Genomic DNA, 19,366 nt, shown 5'->3' on the forward strand with positions numbered 1-19,366 from the left:
TAAATAAGGCCAGTAGTGCCTTCTCATTGAGAGACCCCAAACTAAATATAGAACACAAGGTTAAAAGGCTCAGTTGAAACATCCATGCACACAGCTGACAGTACAGAGGTCAGTTTCTTTAGCTGTGGAATCTCAGCGGGCTGCAGACTGGAGAAAAGATGGCAAAATACTTTTCCTGGTTTTTTGATTTGTGCCAAAATGTCCAACACGTTCAGCTCACTCTTCAGAGCCAATCACACTTGCAAAGAATCCAACCCTTGGGATCAGCAAAGCCAGGTCTTATCAAGGACAGATATTTAAACACAGCAGGGCAAAGAAAGTACAAATGAAAAAGACATCAGCAGACAGAAGTGTGGCAAAGCCCTTTTACATAAAGTGAGATACTTTTTTTACTACAGAAATTATGGGATGTTGTAATTAGGATTTGGCCAGCTGGGAGTGGGCATGAAAGATTATATTATTAAAATTGGAGTGAAGAAATATATCAGACCTTTAATTTTAATTATACTTTAAAAGAGCCTCAGTTTCCTTAGCCAGTGATCTTTCCAGTTCATGGCAGCAGCCTAGTGCCAGACTAAGACTGCACACAGTACACAGTGACTTTTGTGCATCTAATAAAAATATTTAAGTGAAAAATATGTTGCTTCTTTGTCATAATTTTCTTTAAAATATTAATGATATAAAAATATATGTCTTATAACTATGTACACTACTTAAGAGGTACTACTTAATTTGTGCAATAAATGATGAAAATATGTGGTTTGGTTTTTGGGGGTTTTTTTAAGAAATAGATATAAATTAGCAAAAATAGGAGCTCTAGATGTAATTAATTAGCATCCATAAAGTGAATGTGAGGGAGGGAAGCTGACAGACACACTCACTGTACCAAAATGGGCTGGTGACAGTCCTGATGCCCCACTGGTAGCCTGTCTCTGCAGCACTGCTCACTTGCCCTCATTTAGAAACTCATAACCCACCAAAATTAAACTGCAACTCACAAACCTACAGAGCAGATGCTACTCAAACCCCTTTGGACCACATAAAGGTTGTCTCCACTTTACCTCCAGTTTTTCTTCCTTCTTTCGAGACCAGACTGTGATGTATAACCCCAGTCCTGAGTCCTCTGGAGAGAGCTACAGATCCCAGATTTCTGCAGGGCTGAAAGGCTTTAGCAGCATCTCATTCCTACCTACCTGTTCAATGGGCTGTTCAGTGTTTCCTCAGACCCACTGTAGACCATTCTTCACCAAGGGATTCCCATGGCTGCAGGCTGTGACTGTGTGCCAGTAGGAACCCAGGTGTCTCAGCAAGCCATGCCTATTATCCCTTTGGAAACTTAACCCAGTTTTGGTAATTCCCATGTATTAAAAATGAATGAGGTTAAGTGAAAATAATGAGGTTTTAAATTGTAATGTATATGAAATTGTTTTAATCTGCCTCTGGTTTTGAGTCTTCAGGGGTCCTTTGTTCAGCTTTATATTAGAGATCCTCCTATAATCTTATGTTTCCCAGAGCTGAGCTCTCTGGGAAAATGTGAACAATACAATGCTCAGGATAAAAGTGCTGGAGCCAGTACCACTGCAGCTGTTTCCACCTCAAAGGATTACTGTAATTTAGGAGAAGTATAATAGCACTAACATTAACTTCACCTCCTTCATCTAATGCTAATGGGCTGACTAGGAGGCAGAGTTAAAAAAATGTGTTGATGAATCTCTTACATGTTGGACCCTTTGCTTCTCGGTTATTGAAGAGCTTCCAACTCACAACGTCAACTCTTGGGGAAGGAGCCCTATTTCTATTTAAAAATTGAACAGGGCAAAACAGTTGGATGGTTTTCATGGCTGGTAACTGGCCATAAACCCCCTCACCTACCTTTGGGCATGATTGCAGGGAGTAAAGCCCACATGGTGCTGGGATAAGTCGGTGGGTGGTGGGCCAAGAGCAACCATCTGACCCAGCCAGAACCCAGTGCCTTTGGGGTTCTGGGGCTGCCAAGGAGGAGAAGTGCCACACTTTGGGAGAGCCAGCCACGACGGCAGGTGCCAGGCAGGCGGCTACTGGCTTCCAGTGCCAACCAGGCAGGTCCTGGGTGTTCCCCGTCTTCCTCACCTCCGGCGGGAGTCCCGGGGCGCTGAGGCGAGCATCGCCCCGGCACCGCCGCGCGGCTGCGGGGAAAGGAAGGGAGAAGCCCTGAGGGCCGGTGTGAGGGTGGGTCGGGAAGAGCCCCGGAGGATCGGGTGGGTCAGGGGGCAGCCCCGGGGGATCGTGGTGAGGAGGGGGCAGGAGGAGCCCCAGCCCGGGGTGAGGGTTGGCCGGGGGCAGCGCCGGAGGGGGCCGGGGAGGGGGCCGCGTCACGTGAGCGTGTGTGGCAGCAGCAGCGGAGGGATACCTGCACTCTGACAACCCCTCCCGCCCCTCTCCGCTGGCCGTAGCCGCGGCGGGGACCACCCGCTCCTCACAGCCCCGTCCCCAGCCCGTGCCCTCAGCGGGAGTGAGAGATAGCGGGGTAGAGTCAGGCAGGAGGGTGAGGGCGGGCGGGAGGCGGCGGCGATGGGCGGAGGAAGAAGCGCGGCAGGGAGGGACTATTTGAGGAGACCCTGGCAGGCTGAGGTGCGGAGTGATTTCGGCGAGTGAGCGGCCCCGCACTGAGGCCGAGGAGAGCGGCGGGAGCGCCGGGCGCCATCCCAGGGAGGGCTCCGCGCCTGCGCCGCCTCCGCCGCCGTGAGGGGAGCACCGGCGGCTGCCCCGTTTCACCGCCCGCCCCTGCCCCGCGCCCCTGCCCCGGGGAGCTCGCCCCCAGCCATGGCCCAGATACTGCCCATTCGCTTCCAGGAGCACTTCCAGGTGAGCGCAGGGGGGCAGCAGAAAAGGCACGGGGTTGGGGTCCCCCTCTTCTACCTCACCCCGTCTTTAGGAGAGGGGGGGGGCGCGGCCTAGGCGGGCCGGGGGCGCGCTGAGGGCGGGGAGAGGGGGCCAGGCCGCGGGGGGATCTCCTCCGTCCCCTCCTTCCTTCCCTGCGGAGCGCGGCCGCCGTCCTGCTGCGCGCCGCGGGAAGGCGTGCGGGGCCGAGCCCGCCCCCGGTGCGGACTCTGAGCTGCCGCTTCTGCTCATCCGTCCGTCCGTCCGTCCGTCCATCCTTCCATCCCCGGAGCTGCGTCCCCGCGGCGTGCGGAGCGGCCGCGATTTGTGCAGAGTCACTCGTCGCCTGAGGGACCTCCCGCTCCGGGGAGGGGGCGGCGCCGCGCCGGAGCCGCGCTGCTCGCCCCGGGCACCGCGGGCGCTCCCCCGCCTCGGCTTGGGTGGACGCCGCAGTCTTGCAGGCGGATTGTGGTTTTTCTCTTTCACCTAAACGACCATCAACCTCTGGATCGCGAAGGTTCCTGGGAACCTCTTTTTGTGCAGCTGTGAGGAAATTGGTGAGATGAGGTGCAAGAAACCGTTTGGACTTGGAAGCTGCACAGCCGCTGTCCCTCCTTCCAAACATAACAATATTAAAAAAATCCTCCCCCAGAATGACATGGTTCTGTTCTTAATATCCTGTGAAAACCGTAACGCCAGCATTGGAAAAGATCCATAGCTAATGGATGCAGCACAGACAAGCCGGTTTATGTGTTTCCTTGTGACCTGGTGGTGAGGGAGGGTTGTAAATGGAGTGAGAGAACAGCAGTCTCTGAACGTGCAGTTTGAGGCAGGAATTAAAGGAATTTGCTAAATGAATGAGAGAACAGGAAGTGGACTTGGCAAGTCATCCTTCTGTCGCTGTACCGCCCCTTTCTGTCAAATCAGGCATCCATTTCAAAATACGAACTAGGTATCATCCCCCAGTGTGGACTGCGTGCCACTCTGGGCATTTCAGCTTGGGAAATGGTTATGGCCACTTCCAGCTCCCTTTGGTATGTATTTTTTTGCTTAACTGGAAGAACTGCCCTGGTGACCCTTGAAGGAGCTCTAACTGGAAAAAATCCAGTAATTAGAGTGAATTCCAGAAATATCTAATCTCTCTGTCCAAGGGAAGAGACAAACCTGTGTCCTCTTAGTTTTCATGGGTTAGGAGAGTTTAACATGGTGAAGAATTCTACCACCCCTCCCTGGTCACTGTAGCAGTGAATATAGTAATCTCAGATAGGTTTGTAGGAGCTGCAGAACAGCTGTCTGAGTGAGAAACTTGGGATCAAAGTGATTTTGTTGTCAGACTCTTTTTAGAGAGCATATAGTTCTTGCCATTTAAAACTGGCAAGCATAACCAATCCTGCTGATTGTGCTTGATCTATACAATAGCAGTGTGAGGACATCCCACTTAATATGCAGGAGGTGTCCTGTGCTGCTTTGCATGTTAAGTGACTGTTTCTGTGATTACCAGTGTTGTGTGTCTTGCAGCACTGCCAATATCAGCATTGTGCTACCTCAGGTTTGGGTGAGGGGCCTGCCCACCTGCTTTTCAAGGGTTTTGTACTGAAGTCATACTCTATTTTTGCCCTTAAGCAATTTGATCTTATTGAAAAGGCTAAACCTGTGCTTGAGTTATTTTTTCTCAGCATGAAAGCTGTATGGAGGAGCAGGGAGAACCCTGGGGTGTCCATTGCTAGCATGTAGGAACAAACTTCTTCAGCATTCACTCTTTGCTGTATATTCCTTTGCTTCTTCCCCAGGCTGAGTGCAGAAGCCCCAAAGCAGTGCTCTGCTGAAGTCAGACTGAAATCAGTGGGAGCTGGGAGGAGGCATGCAGGAGCCTCCTCATGCTGCTTCTGCAGTTGTCCCTACATGGTGGGATAAATAGGGAGGGAAAATGGAAGGAATGTAGGAACTCTTGTGTTTGCTCTGGCTGGATATCTGCAGTACAGTTATATCAGCTTTAACTCACTGGATGTTGTAAACTAGAATCAAAAGTCATGAATTAATGTTACATGGTGCTTGTTGTCTGGTAGAGAATTTGTGAAAACATTAAGCCTTCTTTTCATAATACTACACTGTCACACATATTTAGCCTTATCAGATTAATCTCTCTCCCCCCCCCCCACATTCCTTTCAAGTAATTGTCTTGACTATGGTTAAATTATCATATTTAAAATTAATATGATAAATCTACTGTGCTGCTTTATGATAAAGCCAAAAAAGTTAAAATTCCATGTAATTGTTGTGTGTTCCAGTGATTCAGAGTTCTAAAATCTTTCTGTGCCTTAATTCAATCTGTGTACTGTTTCTACCTGTAGCCTTTTTAATTAATACAGCTGTAAGTGATTAGAATATCAGTTAGTGCTATAATTAATTCCAAGTTCAGCCTGTTGCTGATGAAACATTATTTCCCTTAAGTTCAGTGTCTTCCCGAGGTAGTTGTATGTACTTTACTAAAAGCAGAACTGAACCGTGCAGAAAGTGCTCTCCAGAGGAGCTAAACATAAGCTGTGGTGCTAAATCCTGAACGCTTCTCTCCCACTCTCTCTTGCTGGAAGTGGATAAATGGCAGTGTGAAGTGAAACAGGGATCCTGGTCCATGTAGAATTGGAGGAGTGCTGGGCATCAGGCAGACTGTTTACATTCTTTGTGCAGCTCATTTTGTCTTACATTGATCATCCTTCTAACTGTAGTAGCTCCAAGCCTGTGCAGGGGGAGTGACTGCCAGTCACAGAGCACGTTGAATTTGAAGTTGTTACAGATTGTGTGTTCAAGTCGTGTGTGAGCTGAAGGATAGAGAATGGTTGCAGTGAAAAAAAGATACGCAGGTCTTGATGTGGTAGAAGGAATTCAGTCTGTTTGTTTAGCTCCATTTGATGCAATTGAACAGTTATTTTTAGATACGAACTCTGTCACTGCAAGTCTTCACAAATTTATTAAGAGCTTTCATCTTGCTCATTTTTTCCCCAGAGGATATTGGAGTTTTAGGTTCCATAGCAAGGGAGGGGAATAAGACAAGGACTCAGTTTTTATCTGTCTGGTGGCTGCCCAGCTGCAGCAGTGCAAACTATGCCAAGTCCTGCTGCACTGAGTTACTCGTGCATACTACTTAAGCTAATGTGATTTAATAAGGTTCTTAACTCCAGCATTTCTGTTGGAGCAGTGAATTATGAATTATTTACCAGATTGAACTCTTCCAAGGGAATTGTAGTTTACAATGGAAGTGCAGTAAAAGACCAAATATACTGGTAGATAGACTGGAAGCAGTACTACTGGAATCCAGTGTACAAAGTGTTCCTGATCTAAAATTAAACTTTTCCTTCACTTAGTCATTGCTTTTGTCTCTTTGTGCCTCTGAGTTTTTTTCTCACTAGCAAAAATCTTTGCTTGTCTATGGGGAAAACTGTTGCTTAAGCAAGATCTCGGGTTCCAAGATTGGAACCTTTGATGCACAGACACAAAGTTCTGCTGCCTGTTCAGTAACTGATCCAGCCTCTTGAGCACAGGCAGCTACTGTGAGAAAACCGGTGTGCATGGCATGCTCTCAGTGTGGAAGTGCTGCACATCTTGGTGCAGCACTGACAAGCTAAAATATCCTGGTTTAAGCATAAAGGATGTAGATTCATTTCCATCATTTTCAAGACAAAACCACTTTCTGTTTGGATAGTCTGACTTATTAAGAATTACTATCTGTTGTGCAATAGGCATGACTGAGCTGGATGGTTTTCATAAGTTGGCTTTGGTTGGATGTGTGCACTTAAGAAGCACTCAGGAATATTTGCAAGCTGTAAGTGACTTTTTAGATTTGTTTTCAAAAGGTAGGGCTAAATATTATGACTTGATTCAGCTATTCAGTGATGAAGAGCCTCAGTTTGCTCATTGGATTCAGAAGTGCCCCTCACATGGTAGTGATAACTCATTTGATAGATGATTCAATCCTCATCACAAACACACAGAAATAGATTTTTGTGTAGGGAGTAAATGTCACTGTAGATGAAAGCCTGATTGCAGCTGCAGCTCAGACATCAGTGCTCTTGCAGGTTTTAGGTCTTCCAAACTTCCTTGGTGCCCCTCAGCTGTCAGAATGGGAACTATAGCAGGAGGTGAGGTGAGGGTGAGCCGTTGAGCAGGAATGTCCAACAATTACATGCACATCCTTACTGGGGATGATCAGAGCTTTATGTAGTTACATGAGTAAGAGTTATGGGAAGCTATTACTGCATTCCTGGTTTGTATTAAGTTTAAAAAGATGTCTGCTCACAGAGCTTTTAGCAGGCAGTTTTTATTTGGGTGCATACAGCCTCTGTCCAAGCCTTACTCTTTTCTAATGGCCTTAGAAGCAATAGTTGATCACCTCTAACAAGCATTTATGCTAGAATTATGTGGCATGAAGCTGAAAAGGGATACTCACACTAAACTCTGAAGAGATACTAAATTCACAGAGTTCTGACTCCACTTAACTGATGGTAGGTCCCAATTACTGGAGTGGCAGTATTAGACAGTAAGGCTTAACTATTTCTCATTAGAGAAATAGGCTTAGTTTGAAGACTGGAGGTGTCAGTATCTGAGTTGGTCTGTGCTGGCTCAGCCTGGGTTGCTGCACTCCACATAAGGGAAATGCATTGGAATGCTCAATATTTAGTAAAGCTCATGTGTAAGAGACATATTGAGTTAATTTCTTAGCAAATGGTACAGTGCTGGTAAAGAACAGAGAAAGACTAAATATCATATTAATAATGGTCTTTCATCCTGAATATCTTTGTGTCTTCATTCATGTTGAGAAGCAAATAATACATCTTAGTTTAATCTTTACCATATCAGTAAGTTCTCAATATCCATAAAATGCTTGAAGGTTTTATGGTATCTAATCCACTCTGCTGTAGTACTAGATATCTATGAAGCAAAAATCCTTGTCTGTCTGGTTCATTCAGCCTGATAATGAGAATGGTTCTGTGCTGTGTGTGTAGCTAATGGGTGTTAGGGCAGGAGAGGCATTAGGGTGTTACCTGTGGAACAGAATGTTGCCCTTTCCCCTACAGCAAGGCTTGCTGTAACCTACATGGGGCTGCTTGGTAGGGCTTAACTGGATTACCCAAAAGTAAAGTGTGGGTGAAATAATGGAAATTGTGGTAAATGGAATAATGGAAACTGTAATAAATAACTCGGGAATGACTGTGTAGTGGTGAATCTTTATTTTCAGAAGAAAACAGCCTTAGTTTGAGAGAGGGTACTGCTTGACTAAGAAGCATAATAAAAAATGAAAATTCAGTAGTAGTTGAGAGGCCTGTTCACTCCTTTATGAAAATAAACTGAAAATTTGCTAATTAATATATATAAGCCTCAGTAATGATCTGTAGCATCTTTACCTGAGGCCTTTTAATATACATAGCTAAGTGCTTGCTACCTCCTGTAATAAAGTTATACTCATTTTATTCTTGAGGAAGGGAGGGAAGGTGCTTTAGAACAACGTTGTTCAGATCATCATGGAAGATTTGTCCCATCCAGGGTAAGAGTGATGCTGGCTGATGCACGTTATTTGATGGTGGAGGGATTCTGCTCATGTTCTTTTGTATAGTCAGTAAGAAAAAGGCTCTTACAGTGCCTCACATATCTCAGGAGGACACATACCATTCCCCTGATGGTAGGAACAGTCTTCAGTGTTTTCAGACTGTTAAACTGTGAAGTGCTGTCTTCATTGACTGAGGCTTGCAGTACTCACATGACCGTCCTTTAGGGAGTACTGGCATTTAGCCTTTAAAAGATGTGATGGGTTTCCCTAATAATAACGATGGCAGTGATACTCAAGCAGAATTTAGCATTACCTTTTCTGAAGTCTCTGCTAGATTTTATCATATGTTAAAGCAGGAAATTTTAATACCAGAGTGTGTTGCAAAATCATACTTGCCTTACTAAAGATACCCAAAATGTTTTCTTAAACAGGGAGCAGACTTTGAAGTGAGTAATGGTGGGTTTAAAGCTGAACTTCAAGGAAATGCTTTAAGGTTCTCACTTTGCAAAATGAGTGTCCAGGGGCTGTCTCTTGAAGAGTAGGTCAGACTGAAGCACACTAATTGAGAAGAGACCTTGAAAAAGCTGTGTTTCTGCTTCAATACTCTGGAAATACATCTGAATTTGGATTAATTAAATCAAGTTAGGACCCTAGTTGTGCTGCAGTTAAATCTCTTGACTACTCTTGTGACTCTTAATGAGTCTCTTAGAATGGACTGTACTCTGTTGGCAGATGGACTCGGAACAAACTCAGCATCAAAGTGCTGAAGTGTCAAATATGTGAGTGTAATTTGTGGCAATATGTGGACATTGTCTGGTGTAGAGCAAGTGAGCAAGAACAGTGGAATTAAGAGCCTGTTATTTATTCTTCTGTTGTCCAAAGTCACAGAAGTTGGTGGAGCTAGAACTTGCATGTTTATTGGGTGCTGAAACATTATGTGTTACATATGAAAGGTACACAGGTTATCTTGGTATGAAAACTTCTTTCCTTCCTGACACAGAAGCATGTATTAGCCACCTACCTGCTAGATTTGTTTTCAAAACTCTGGGTGCAAGCATGATCTGATAACCTTGTGCCTAAACTTTGATTCTCTTTTGGAATGAATGGCACCTGCTGAAGTTGACTGTTGTGTGTGAAGTATTTACCCCTGAAGTGAGGAGTTAGCTGAATGGCTCACAGTTCTGCTGAGAAACACTTATGGGAGTGAGTAAATGTCTTTTTATGCATTCGTACATTTGGCTTATATTACATTACTGAAAGTTGAGTCTGTTGAGATTAGCAATTACTGAGCTGAATAGCTCTTCATTAGTCAGCTCAACAGAAAACAGACAATTCCTGAGGCATTCTTGGGCACAGTCCCAACACATCACACTTTGAGGTATCTTTGTTACATACCCAGTTTACATTTTAGTGAGGAGCATTACAGAACCTGTAACAAGCCATGATCAGCCAGCTCAAACACACTAAAACAGTGTTTGTGATGCCATCATGGGACTTCTTGCCCAAGGGATTTAGTCTGTTGTGTGAGGCTCCTGGTGGTATGTATCAAAAGAGTGTAATGACTCAGTGATGCTGGTGGTAGACTCTGTTCTGTCTCCTTGAGGGCAGTAATTTTTCACTTGCAGTGCCCTGAAAAGCAGTATAGGTTAATCCTTTGAGAAGCTTCAGTGAAGCTGATGCAGTTCCTGTGCTTGAAAAGCATTGCTTTGGGGCATAAAGCAGGTGCTCAGGCTTGTTACAGTTGTAGAAGATGCAGCTTACTCATGTACTAAACCAGGCTGTGCTGCACAGATAAATCTGATTTACTGTGGACCAATGGAACAGTGACATTTGTTCACTACCACCTCCTCCTGTTAACTGAAATTGAGAGTGAATGGAAATAAAGTTAACACAAAAGGAGGAAAATTATATATATACATAGGTGTCTTGTTGGGTAGTCTGTTTGGCAGCTCAGAATGACTCCAGGTTACATTTAGAGTAACTCCTTTGGTTTTACTGTTGTGTGGTTGAGCACAAGTTATGTTTTTAGAGCTGGATGTATGCCTGGAAGGGGCCTGCATCACAACCCTTGCCTTTGTTGTTGGGCCTCATGGCATGACATCTTGGGCAAGGAGAGATGAAATGATTGTTTATTTTAACACATCTTTCTTACCTTTCACTGGTGAGAATTAGGTGTTCTGTGAAGCAAGGTGAACAAGTCCACTTGTAGGCCAACTGAGACCTGCTGTGTAGACTTCCTTCTACACTGTTGCTAGGAGGGGGTTGCATTTGGGTAATTGATTCTTTCTGTACTGCCCTCTGATGCTGAACATTGTCATTCTGCCACTTAAGTTTTGTACATCAAATTTACCAGCCTTGCTAAAACTGGAGTAGTGGTGCTACTGCTGGTGTAGTCCTTATCACATACTAGAACCATGTTAAGTAATAAACACTAAGTTAAAACTCCTTTTAGTTTGCATCAATAATGCAACTTCAGAATGTTTTTAGGACCTGAATGCTGACAATTGTGTAGTTCTTTGCCTGTGGAACAAAGAGACTCAGAGTTCAGTAGTGTACACTTTAATCAGAGAAATTCATCAGTCTTGCATTTCCTTCTGGAGGAGATTTTAGACGTAGAGGCTTGAGTTAGACCTTCAGCATGGGAAGGATAATAAAGTGCTCTTCTTTTGTCTTTCTAGCTCCAAAATTTGGGCATTAATCCAGCAAACATTGGATTCAGCACCCTAACAATGGAGTCTGACAAGTTCATCTGCATAAGGGAGAAAGTAGGAGAGCAGGCACAAGTAGTGATAATTGACATGAGTGATCCAACAACACCCATCAGACGTCCAATTTCTGCAGAAAGTGCCATCATGAATCCAGCCTCTAAAGTAATAGCACTCAAAGGTGAGTCACCCTTTATGACTGCAGTATGAAAACTACTATTTAGCTCTACTACTTATTAGTGCTCTTAAATTCTATATAAACTTTCTAAGAATGTATATGAGGACAAGAATTCTTGCCTGAACTTGCATGCTGTATTTTTGGTAGTAGATCTTTCAGTAATCTATGGATGATTTGCCTCCAAGTGGATGTGAGTTGCTTGGACCTGGCACTGCAGCCTCCTATCCTCACTGAGGACCAGGTCAGCCTCTGGTATACTTTCCCTTTAAACAGGTATTGTAAACATAATGGACACTTGTATAGATGAATAGGGGTGAAAAGCCACGTTTTCTGCCCTGTCCTGGTCCTTTCTTGCAGCTCTGAAGTTTTTACTAGATAGTGACAAAAATGTCATAAGGATGGCCAGTAAGTGTAAAAGTCTGAACATAACAAACATGTTAAATTTGACAGTTATGAGGTCTTGCAGTTGGAAGACCTCTGCTTACTGCTACCTGTGGTGTTGTTACTGCTTTTAAGTAGCACTCTGAGATCAAAGTAGTAATTTTTAATTCATGTCTGGCTCTTTTCTCAAATGACCAACATCTGGTATTTAATGGCAATAACTGTTACTGACTATGTACTTTTCTTCCTGCATCTTATCTAAACAGATGGTGAGTGAACTCTGTCCTGACATTGTATGTTTGGTAGTACAGAATGGTCCCGTCTCATAAAAAGTACTGAACTTTAAGGTAGCCATTTGACAGTTCACTTCATGGCCAGGTGGGGGAATCCTAATCCCCAGCTGGTATTGCAGTGATCATGTTCTCCATTGGCTTGTTTCTAACCATTTGGCTGTTTTGACTATTGACTGTACTGAGTGAAGGAGGAGAGTGTGCTTCTCATGTTTGTGTGTATATGTGATGGAAGTACAGTTGATAGACAAAATGAAGTTGCAATATTTTTATGAGAGACCTGCTAGCATGTCCTGTGTGCTGTTCATTTCTGCTTAAGTGTGGTTTTTATTGTGAAAAATCATGGTGAAATTACTTGGGGGTCCAAGAAACCATCCTTAGAACTGGTGCAAAATCTTCAACTTCTCTTTGATCTCAGGCTTATACTGACATAAGGTGAGAACTAAAGTGAATATTTACTTCACTTGTAGTGATAGTTATGCATCTTCCAAAGGACTGCCTTACCCTGGGTATGGGTAAAGGTAATAATAATAAAAAAAATCAGATCTGTTGTGAGTTTACTGTCCTTTATCTTGGACCCCTTTAAGAAAACTGTATTGGCAAGGAACATGCCTTCTCTACACTAGCAGAGCTTCATCTACCTCTTAAAAGGAAACTACATAATCAGGTTTGAAAACTAATATACTAACTAAATGGATTATCATCAGCTTCAAAGAATATAACTTTATTCTTGCCAGTTAGGACTTGTTCAAAAGGAGCATTATTCTGTCCATTCAGAGTGAGTAAATCTCTCCTCTGAACCAACAAGGTTGAGTTAATGATGTTGACATGGAGTTGTGTTGTCAAGTGTTGCAAACTTAATGATCTCTTCTGTAAATAATCTAGTGGTCAGAAGGTTGGGTACAAAGAGGGTTAATAGAGCTACCTACCCAATATGTTATCCATGATAACCTGAAGACGTGGATTAAGTCAGTCTGTCTCTCCAGACTTCTCCCTGCTGATTGACTGAGGCTTCAGTAGTCAAAATGGTGACATATTGTGACTCTGTGTGCCATGATGGGCAGTTGCTCGTAATCCCAGGATTACTGAGCAATAAATGTAGAAACTCACCCTCAGAAAAAGAAATGAAATGGTTCTTGATTTTAGCTGATGTACAGTATGCACAATTTCATTTCTGGATTGCATGTGGCATTCTCGTGGTGTACCAAGATTTATGCATTGTCCTTGTGTTCTTGGTCCTCTTGCACTGCTCTGTACTGGGAGTGCTCAGCAGTGGCTGTAAGTGGAGAATGCAGCATTTGAGGGTGCTTCCATTCTTTGTGTAATGGAGAAATGTCATGCTCCAGTCAACTGTAATGTAAGTTCTTGTGCTGATGTTCAAAAATCTAATCTGCTTACTTGATTACACCTGTGTAGTCTAAATAGATTCACCAGTTTGGTAGTTTGATCAGAAAAAACCTTAAGTCTTTTTGTCTAGAATCTTGACCTATTAAAGTGTTCAAGTAGACATAAGACTCAAATTCACACTTGGCCTCACTATGACTGTATAGCAGATCCTGTTCTCAATCCAAATAACAGAATTTTTAATAGTTTAGTTACTGTGAAGTTTGAATATATGTTGCCACATTTAGGGAGATGTCAAGCAGTGTTTTCTGCAGCTCCCAACATCCAGGGCTAAACTGCCTAGTGAAGCTTGTTGAAGCCATTTCCAACTGTGACATAACAGTCAAATTTAGTCTAGAAAAGAGAACCATAAGCTCTTAGTTGTTTGTCAGTTTCTCCTATGTTCTTAAACCTAGCAAAGGCATACTGTTTCCTATTCAGGAAGTCTGTCCTTAAGAGCAGTTCTTCTGGGATTGTTGTTTAGAGGGTGACCAGAGCCCTTGCAGAACTCATGTGTCCTGGCTGCATGTGAGGCTGCACACTGTAGCAGTTGAAAATCCATCTTTTGATAGCGCCAGGCCACTGCTGAACGAAGTGTTGTCCAAGAGAGTAAATACACTGTTTCCAGCTATCAGTTTACTGGGCTTAGTGCATCTGTCTAACACAGAAAGTGCATGTGCAGAGCACAGTGTTCATTAGCAGGCTGCTTTTGGTCCCAGGGAAGCTAGCAAGCTCTCCTAGGATGCTGTTGATCAGGTTGACAGTTCTCAGTGCTGTTAAACCAGGCAGCAAATGCTGCATGTGATAGCTCTTAAGTCTTGCATTGTCTCTTGGCACTGCATTCAAGTAACATGATCAATTTATGTATAAGTTATGCTAAAACATTATAGAACAGTTCAAGATACATATTAACTTGGGATTAGTAACTCCTGAATATGATTTCTCCATGGCCAGCAGCCTTTATCTATCAGCGAACATCTCCCAGTTTGGCAGTCACAAGTTTACTAGCAGGAAACACTTCTGAAATGGGGATAGAAATAATGGCATTACAAGCCAATATTCCAGCAGTCTGAGTGGGTGTCTTGTGAACAGAAAAGAATATTCCTGGAGCTGAGTTGTCTCATCTGCAGTAAAATAAAACATCACTTTGACTTCATGAAAGGAGTGGATTCCCTTATTCTTTATAATTTGGTTCAGTTAGCATTGGTTTTGTGTCTGCTTAGCAGGGTAGAGTTCTGGTTGTTTAAAAGGACTACTGAAATCAAGCTTAAACCTGCAGTGTAGTTTCCTAAATCATGAAGAGGTAATCTTAACTGGACCTAAACCTCCAAACCTTCCTATAGCCTTTCTGAGCTTTTGACTGCCCTCCCTAGTAGATACTTGTTGTATGAAGCCCACCTAGTCCAGTGTGCAGTTCATCCAACAGGAAAACAAAACGGGAGCTGTGATCTTTGGCTGTCTGAAGCCATTTCAAGTCTCATGCTGTTTGACTCGGTCCAGGTCATCTACAGCAGCTACTAAATTGACATAAAGTGGAGCCATTCTTTCTATTAATTATACTGAGTGACATCTACTAGGCATCTGTAACTTGGCATAGCAGTGCTGCCAGCTGGCAGCACAAGAGTTTACACAAGCTCTGTAGCTTAGACTGTTTTTTACTGCAGCTTACAGTAAATTGAAGTGTCCGTGCTTGTCAGTTGTTGGAATGTCTGTGTGAGTGTCCGTAAGGAGATTGTGTTTGGTTTTGGGATGGTACAAGTGTTGGGGGTGGAGAGGGGATTCTGTTCAGAGTCAGGTGTCTAAGGAGACTGAGATGTGACAGGACACTAACCCTGTCTGTAGCACCACTGCAACAGTGGCTTAAACTGGGTGCTTGTAAATGGGCACTACAGGATGGCCATTGTGGTAATTGATCTGTGATGTTTCTTGGATTTTGTCATACTAGCTGGGAAAACACTTCAGATCTTTAACATTGAGATGAAAAGTAAAATGAAAGCCCACACAATGGCTGAGGAAGTGATCTTCTGGAAATGGATATCTGTGAATACAGTTGCCTTGGTGACAGAGACAGCAGTGTACCACTGGAGCATGGAGGGAGAATCACAACCCCAAAAGATGTTTGATAGACATGCTAGTCTTGCAGGCTGCCAAATCATCAATTACAGAACAGATGAACACCAAAAATGGCTGCTGCTGATAGGAATTTCAGCACAGGTAAGTTCCCTGGCAGCAATATGTTATGAAGGTAATTGGGAGAGACCTGGCCCCACTTCACTTAATAGCTGCTGTAGTTTAACCTTGGTTTCTGTAAATAAAAAATTCAAAGCTATCTTTTGTGTAGAAATAGCCTGACTTCTAGTTTGGTTCAAGTGTTGGAGGAGGGGATGAGAGGCATTTGCTGCTTTTTAGTTTACTGTCCCAAGGGTCTTGCTACAAACATTTGAAGTCTTCTCTAAAAGCTAACCTTTTCTTTTTTCTAGCAAAATCGTGTGGTTGGTGCAATGCAGCTGTACTCAGTTGATAGAAAAGTCTCCCAACCTATAGAAGGCCATGCAGCAGCATTTGCAGAATTCAAAATAGAGGGAAATGCCAAACCTTCTACCCTCTTCTGTTTTGCTGTGAGGAGTCCTGCAGGAGGCAAGGTAAATTCTACAGCTATGTTCCTGTAGTGCCATAGGTAGGTTGTTTGCATCAAACTGAATGTGGAATTCATTAGCATTGGATATGCTTACAACTGCTGAGCAGTCTGTGCTGGGCTGAGGTAACACCACAGTAAATGCCTTGTCTTTACTAGTCTTGTCTTCCAAAACTGATGAATTGACAAGTGTGACTCAAAATATCTTGAATGGGTTGGCTTGAATAGGAATAGTCACTTTCATAAAAAGAGGGGTTGTTTTGGGGTTTTTTATTCTCCTCCCAGGTTTTAATTTATCAGGTTCCAGAAAATTTAACATTCTGAATATGTGGAGCACAGCTCCCCAGACTGTGTTGGCCAGATGTGGCAGATGACTTTAGTAGCATATCTGAGGAAAGGAACTCCTTTCATGTGGCTGCACTTGCAGGCAATCTTGTGACATGAGCTCTTTTCTTCCTAGCTGCACATAATCGAAGTAGGTCAGCCAGCTACTGGAAATCAGCCATTTGTTAAGAAAGCTGTTGATGTGTTTTTCCCACCTGAGGCACAGACAGACTTTCCTGTGGCAATGCAGGTAAATGTTTGACCCCCCAAAAAATGAGCTTTATAGCCTGGCAAGAAGCTGACATCTGCTGCAAAGATTGCTTTCTATAGTGCTTTGCTGTCATTCTTCCTAGTTCTGGGTGGGGTGTAATGGGTTTGTGGGAGGTAGCATGGACATTAAAACAGTAACTTAAATATATTAACTGCTCCTATATTTTAAAAAATAATAAACAAAAAGCCCCCACAAAACTTCTGCAAAAAAAAACTCCACCAAACCAATTAAACAGACAACAGAAAAAAACCCTTGTGAGTGTGTTCAGGGAGAATGTATCCAACATCACTTCGGCTGTTCAGCTTCCTACTAATGTTCCAAGTTCTGGATAAGAATATTGGCATACCTGCTCTAGTAGCAGCACAGAAAAGGCAGTTTGGGGCATAAGTGGGAGATTTTTTAGGAAAGAATAGAGCTAGTTGCTATCACAGACCAAATTTCACAAAGCATGTCTCTAGGACTAAAAATGTGTCATAAAATCAGACTATCTTGGAGCCTGAGGCTGCTGATAAGTCTGATAGACCAGCTTTGGAAATAGACCAAGAGATGCCCATAACTAAGGTGCATCTGTGGCTCTCTACTTCAGCTTAAGGCTTAATTAACAAAACATCCAGAGACTTGTTCCAAGGGGAGAGTACTTTTATGTCTGAGGACCCTTTTGGCTTGAAAGCCTCCCCAGTTTCAGTGACTTGACAGATAAACTGGAGTACTCAGTAGATGAGCTTGGTTTAGATTCTGCTGGTGCTTTGGGTAGGCTTTGTTGGAAGAGAATGGGATTATCTCATTAATATTTCTGAACATATCTAGACTAGAATGCTAATTATGCCCAAACTTTTCTCCTCAGCTTGGCTTATTAGGATGAGGAGTATGTTCTTTGCTGCAGTTGAATTTTAATTTCCCTTCAACCTCTGGAGCTATGGCTGCAAATGGCCAGCAAAGCTGTTCATTGCTTTTGAGTCTGAAAGGAAGAAGCCTGAAGCTATATTTGTTCTTAGTGTCAGTACAAAGGCATGTCTCTGCAGTGCTCTCTTGTGACTAGGATAAAGGCAGCTGTGTTAAGTGTTACAATCTTACTAGTTTTTACTAATGGAAACCTGTTTTTTGGCAGATTGGAATTAAGCATGGTGTGATTTATCTGATCACGAAGTATGGCTATATCCACATGTATGACTTGGAGTCTGGAGTGTGCATCTACATGAACCGTATTAGTGCTGACACTATATTTGTCACAGCTCCTCATGAACCTACCTCAGGCATTATTGGTGTGAACAAAAAAGGACAGGTAACAAATCCACTGTTCTGTTTCTGAGCCTTCTAAAGTTCAGATGGAATGTAACAAACCTAAGGAGTGACTTGATGCAACAAATGTCATGGAAGAGAGCAAGTGACTATTTGATTAATCAGTTTTTATGTCTACTCGTGCAGAGCTACTTGAAGAACTTGGTTTTTTACTAATCTGCTCCTTCACAGATGAGCTGCATAGCTATTTTGTTGTTATATTTCATAGTAGTTGTGGAAAGGACAGTACTCCTCAATATGCCTCTTGTCCTTTGCAGGTGCTTTCTGTCTGTGTTGAGGAAGACAACATTGTGAACTACGCTACGAATGTTCTCCAGAATCCTGACTTGGGACTGCGAATGGCTATACGGAGTAACCTGGCAGGGGCAGAGGAGTTATTTGCCAGAAAGTTCAACACGCTGTTTGCTCAAGGAAACTATGCAGATGCTGCTAAAGTAGCTGCATCTGCACCAAAGGTAAGTAACTCCAAAGGTAAAGCTTAGAAACTTGCCTAAGCTTAGTGGATTGCTTAGGTCACTTACATTTCAGAGCTTGACATTCAAAACATAAAGAAGCTGTAAGGAGTGGCTGCTATTCATTTCTAACCAGACTGGACTTTCTGTGGCCACTGACTTCCTGCTAGAAAGTCATTGATTTGATGGTCTCTATCCTGAAGGTTTAACAGTAGATGCTTCTCTCTATCTTGTGCCTGTTCAGGGAATTCTGCGTACCAGTGATACAATTAGGAAGTTCCAGAGTGTACCAGCTCAGCCTGGGCAGGCCTCGCCCCTGCTCCAGTACTTTGGAATATTGCTTGACCAGGGCCAGCTGAACAAGTTTGAATCTCTGGAGCTCTGTCGCCCCGTCCTGCAGCAGGGCCGCAAACAGCTTCTGGAGAAGTGGCTGAAGGAAGACAAGGTAGGCTCGATCGTGACATAGCCTACTTCTGTTGCCTTTAACAGTTGAGTGTGAACAACACTTTGTTGATGCTACAACTCTGAATTCTTCTGCTTGACCAAATACCACTTCTGACTTCAGCTGGAGTGCTCGGAGGAGCTGGGAGACTTGGTGAAGACAGCTGACCCAACCCTTGCACTGAGCGTCTACCTTCGAGCTAATGTGCCAAACAAAGTGATCCAGTGCTTTGCTGAAACTGGCCAATTCCAGAAAATAGTGCTGTATGCTAAGAAGGTAAATCATTTATTACAAACTGCAGGCTCTGTCTTATGTTTAATGTGTCCATTGTGCAAATCATGGTGTATTACTATGGTCTAAAAAGTCTAAAAAATAAACTTCAAAGCATCCAGAATTTTATGAAGTATTAATTTAATGGACTGGCTTAAGCTTATTTGACAGAATAAAAATGAGATTCTTCCAGACTTCCTCAGACTTTGTTTTGTAATTCATAAAAAAAGAAAAATTGCTTAATGCCTACTTTTAAGTTTAGGACTTTATAAATAGGCCTTTAGGACTGTTGAAAAATTTATTCCAGGCAGTTTTCTTACATAGCCAGAGAATTG

The 19,366-nt window shown here is 43.3% G+C and overlaps 1 protein-coding gene across 4 annotated transcripts in view; it reads left to right on the forward strand.

Moving 5' to 3' along the window:
* The first annotated feature begins 2,716 nt into the window (after nt 1-2,716).
* The window catches only part of CLTCL1 (clathrin heavy chain like 1), a 34,401-nt gene continuing 17,751 nt past the window's right edge, over nt 2,717-19,366 (forward strand). For 2 of the 4 annotated variants that reach the window (XM_058037269.1, XM_058037270.1), the window contains exons 1-9: nt 2,718-2,844; nt 11,080-11,287; nt 15,284-15,552; nt 15,819-15,980; nt 16,434-16,547; nt 17,677-17,850; nt 18,125-18,322; nt 18,564-18,764; nt 18,885-19,037. In XM_058037269.1, coding sequence (XP_057893252.1) covers nt 2,803-2,844; nt 11,080-11,287; nt 15,284-15,552; nt 15,819-15,980; nt 16,434-16,547; nt 17,677-17,850; nt 18,125-18,322; nt 18,564-18,764; nt 18,885-19,037 — 1,521 coding nt within the window. In that variant the 5' untranslated portion in view covers nt 2,718-2,802. Of the gene's footprint in view, nt 2,845-11,079; nt 11,288-11,309; nt 11,935-15,283; nt 15,553-15,818; nt 15,981-16,433; nt 16,548-17,676; nt 17,851-18,124; nt 18,323-18,563; nt 18,765-18,884; nt 19,038-19,366 lie in introns of those variants that run through there. The other 2 variants (XM_058037272.1, XM_058037271.1) reach the window with 2 other exon arrangements.

The sequence above is a fragment of the Melospiza georgiana genome, chromosome 18, assembly GCF_028018845.1.
Source record: "Melospiza georgiana isolate bMelGeo1 chromosome 18, bMelGeo1.pri, whole genome shotgun sequence".
Lineage (NCBI taxonomy): Eukaryota > Metazoa > Chordata > Aves > Passeriformes > Passerellidae > Melospiza > Melospiza georgiana.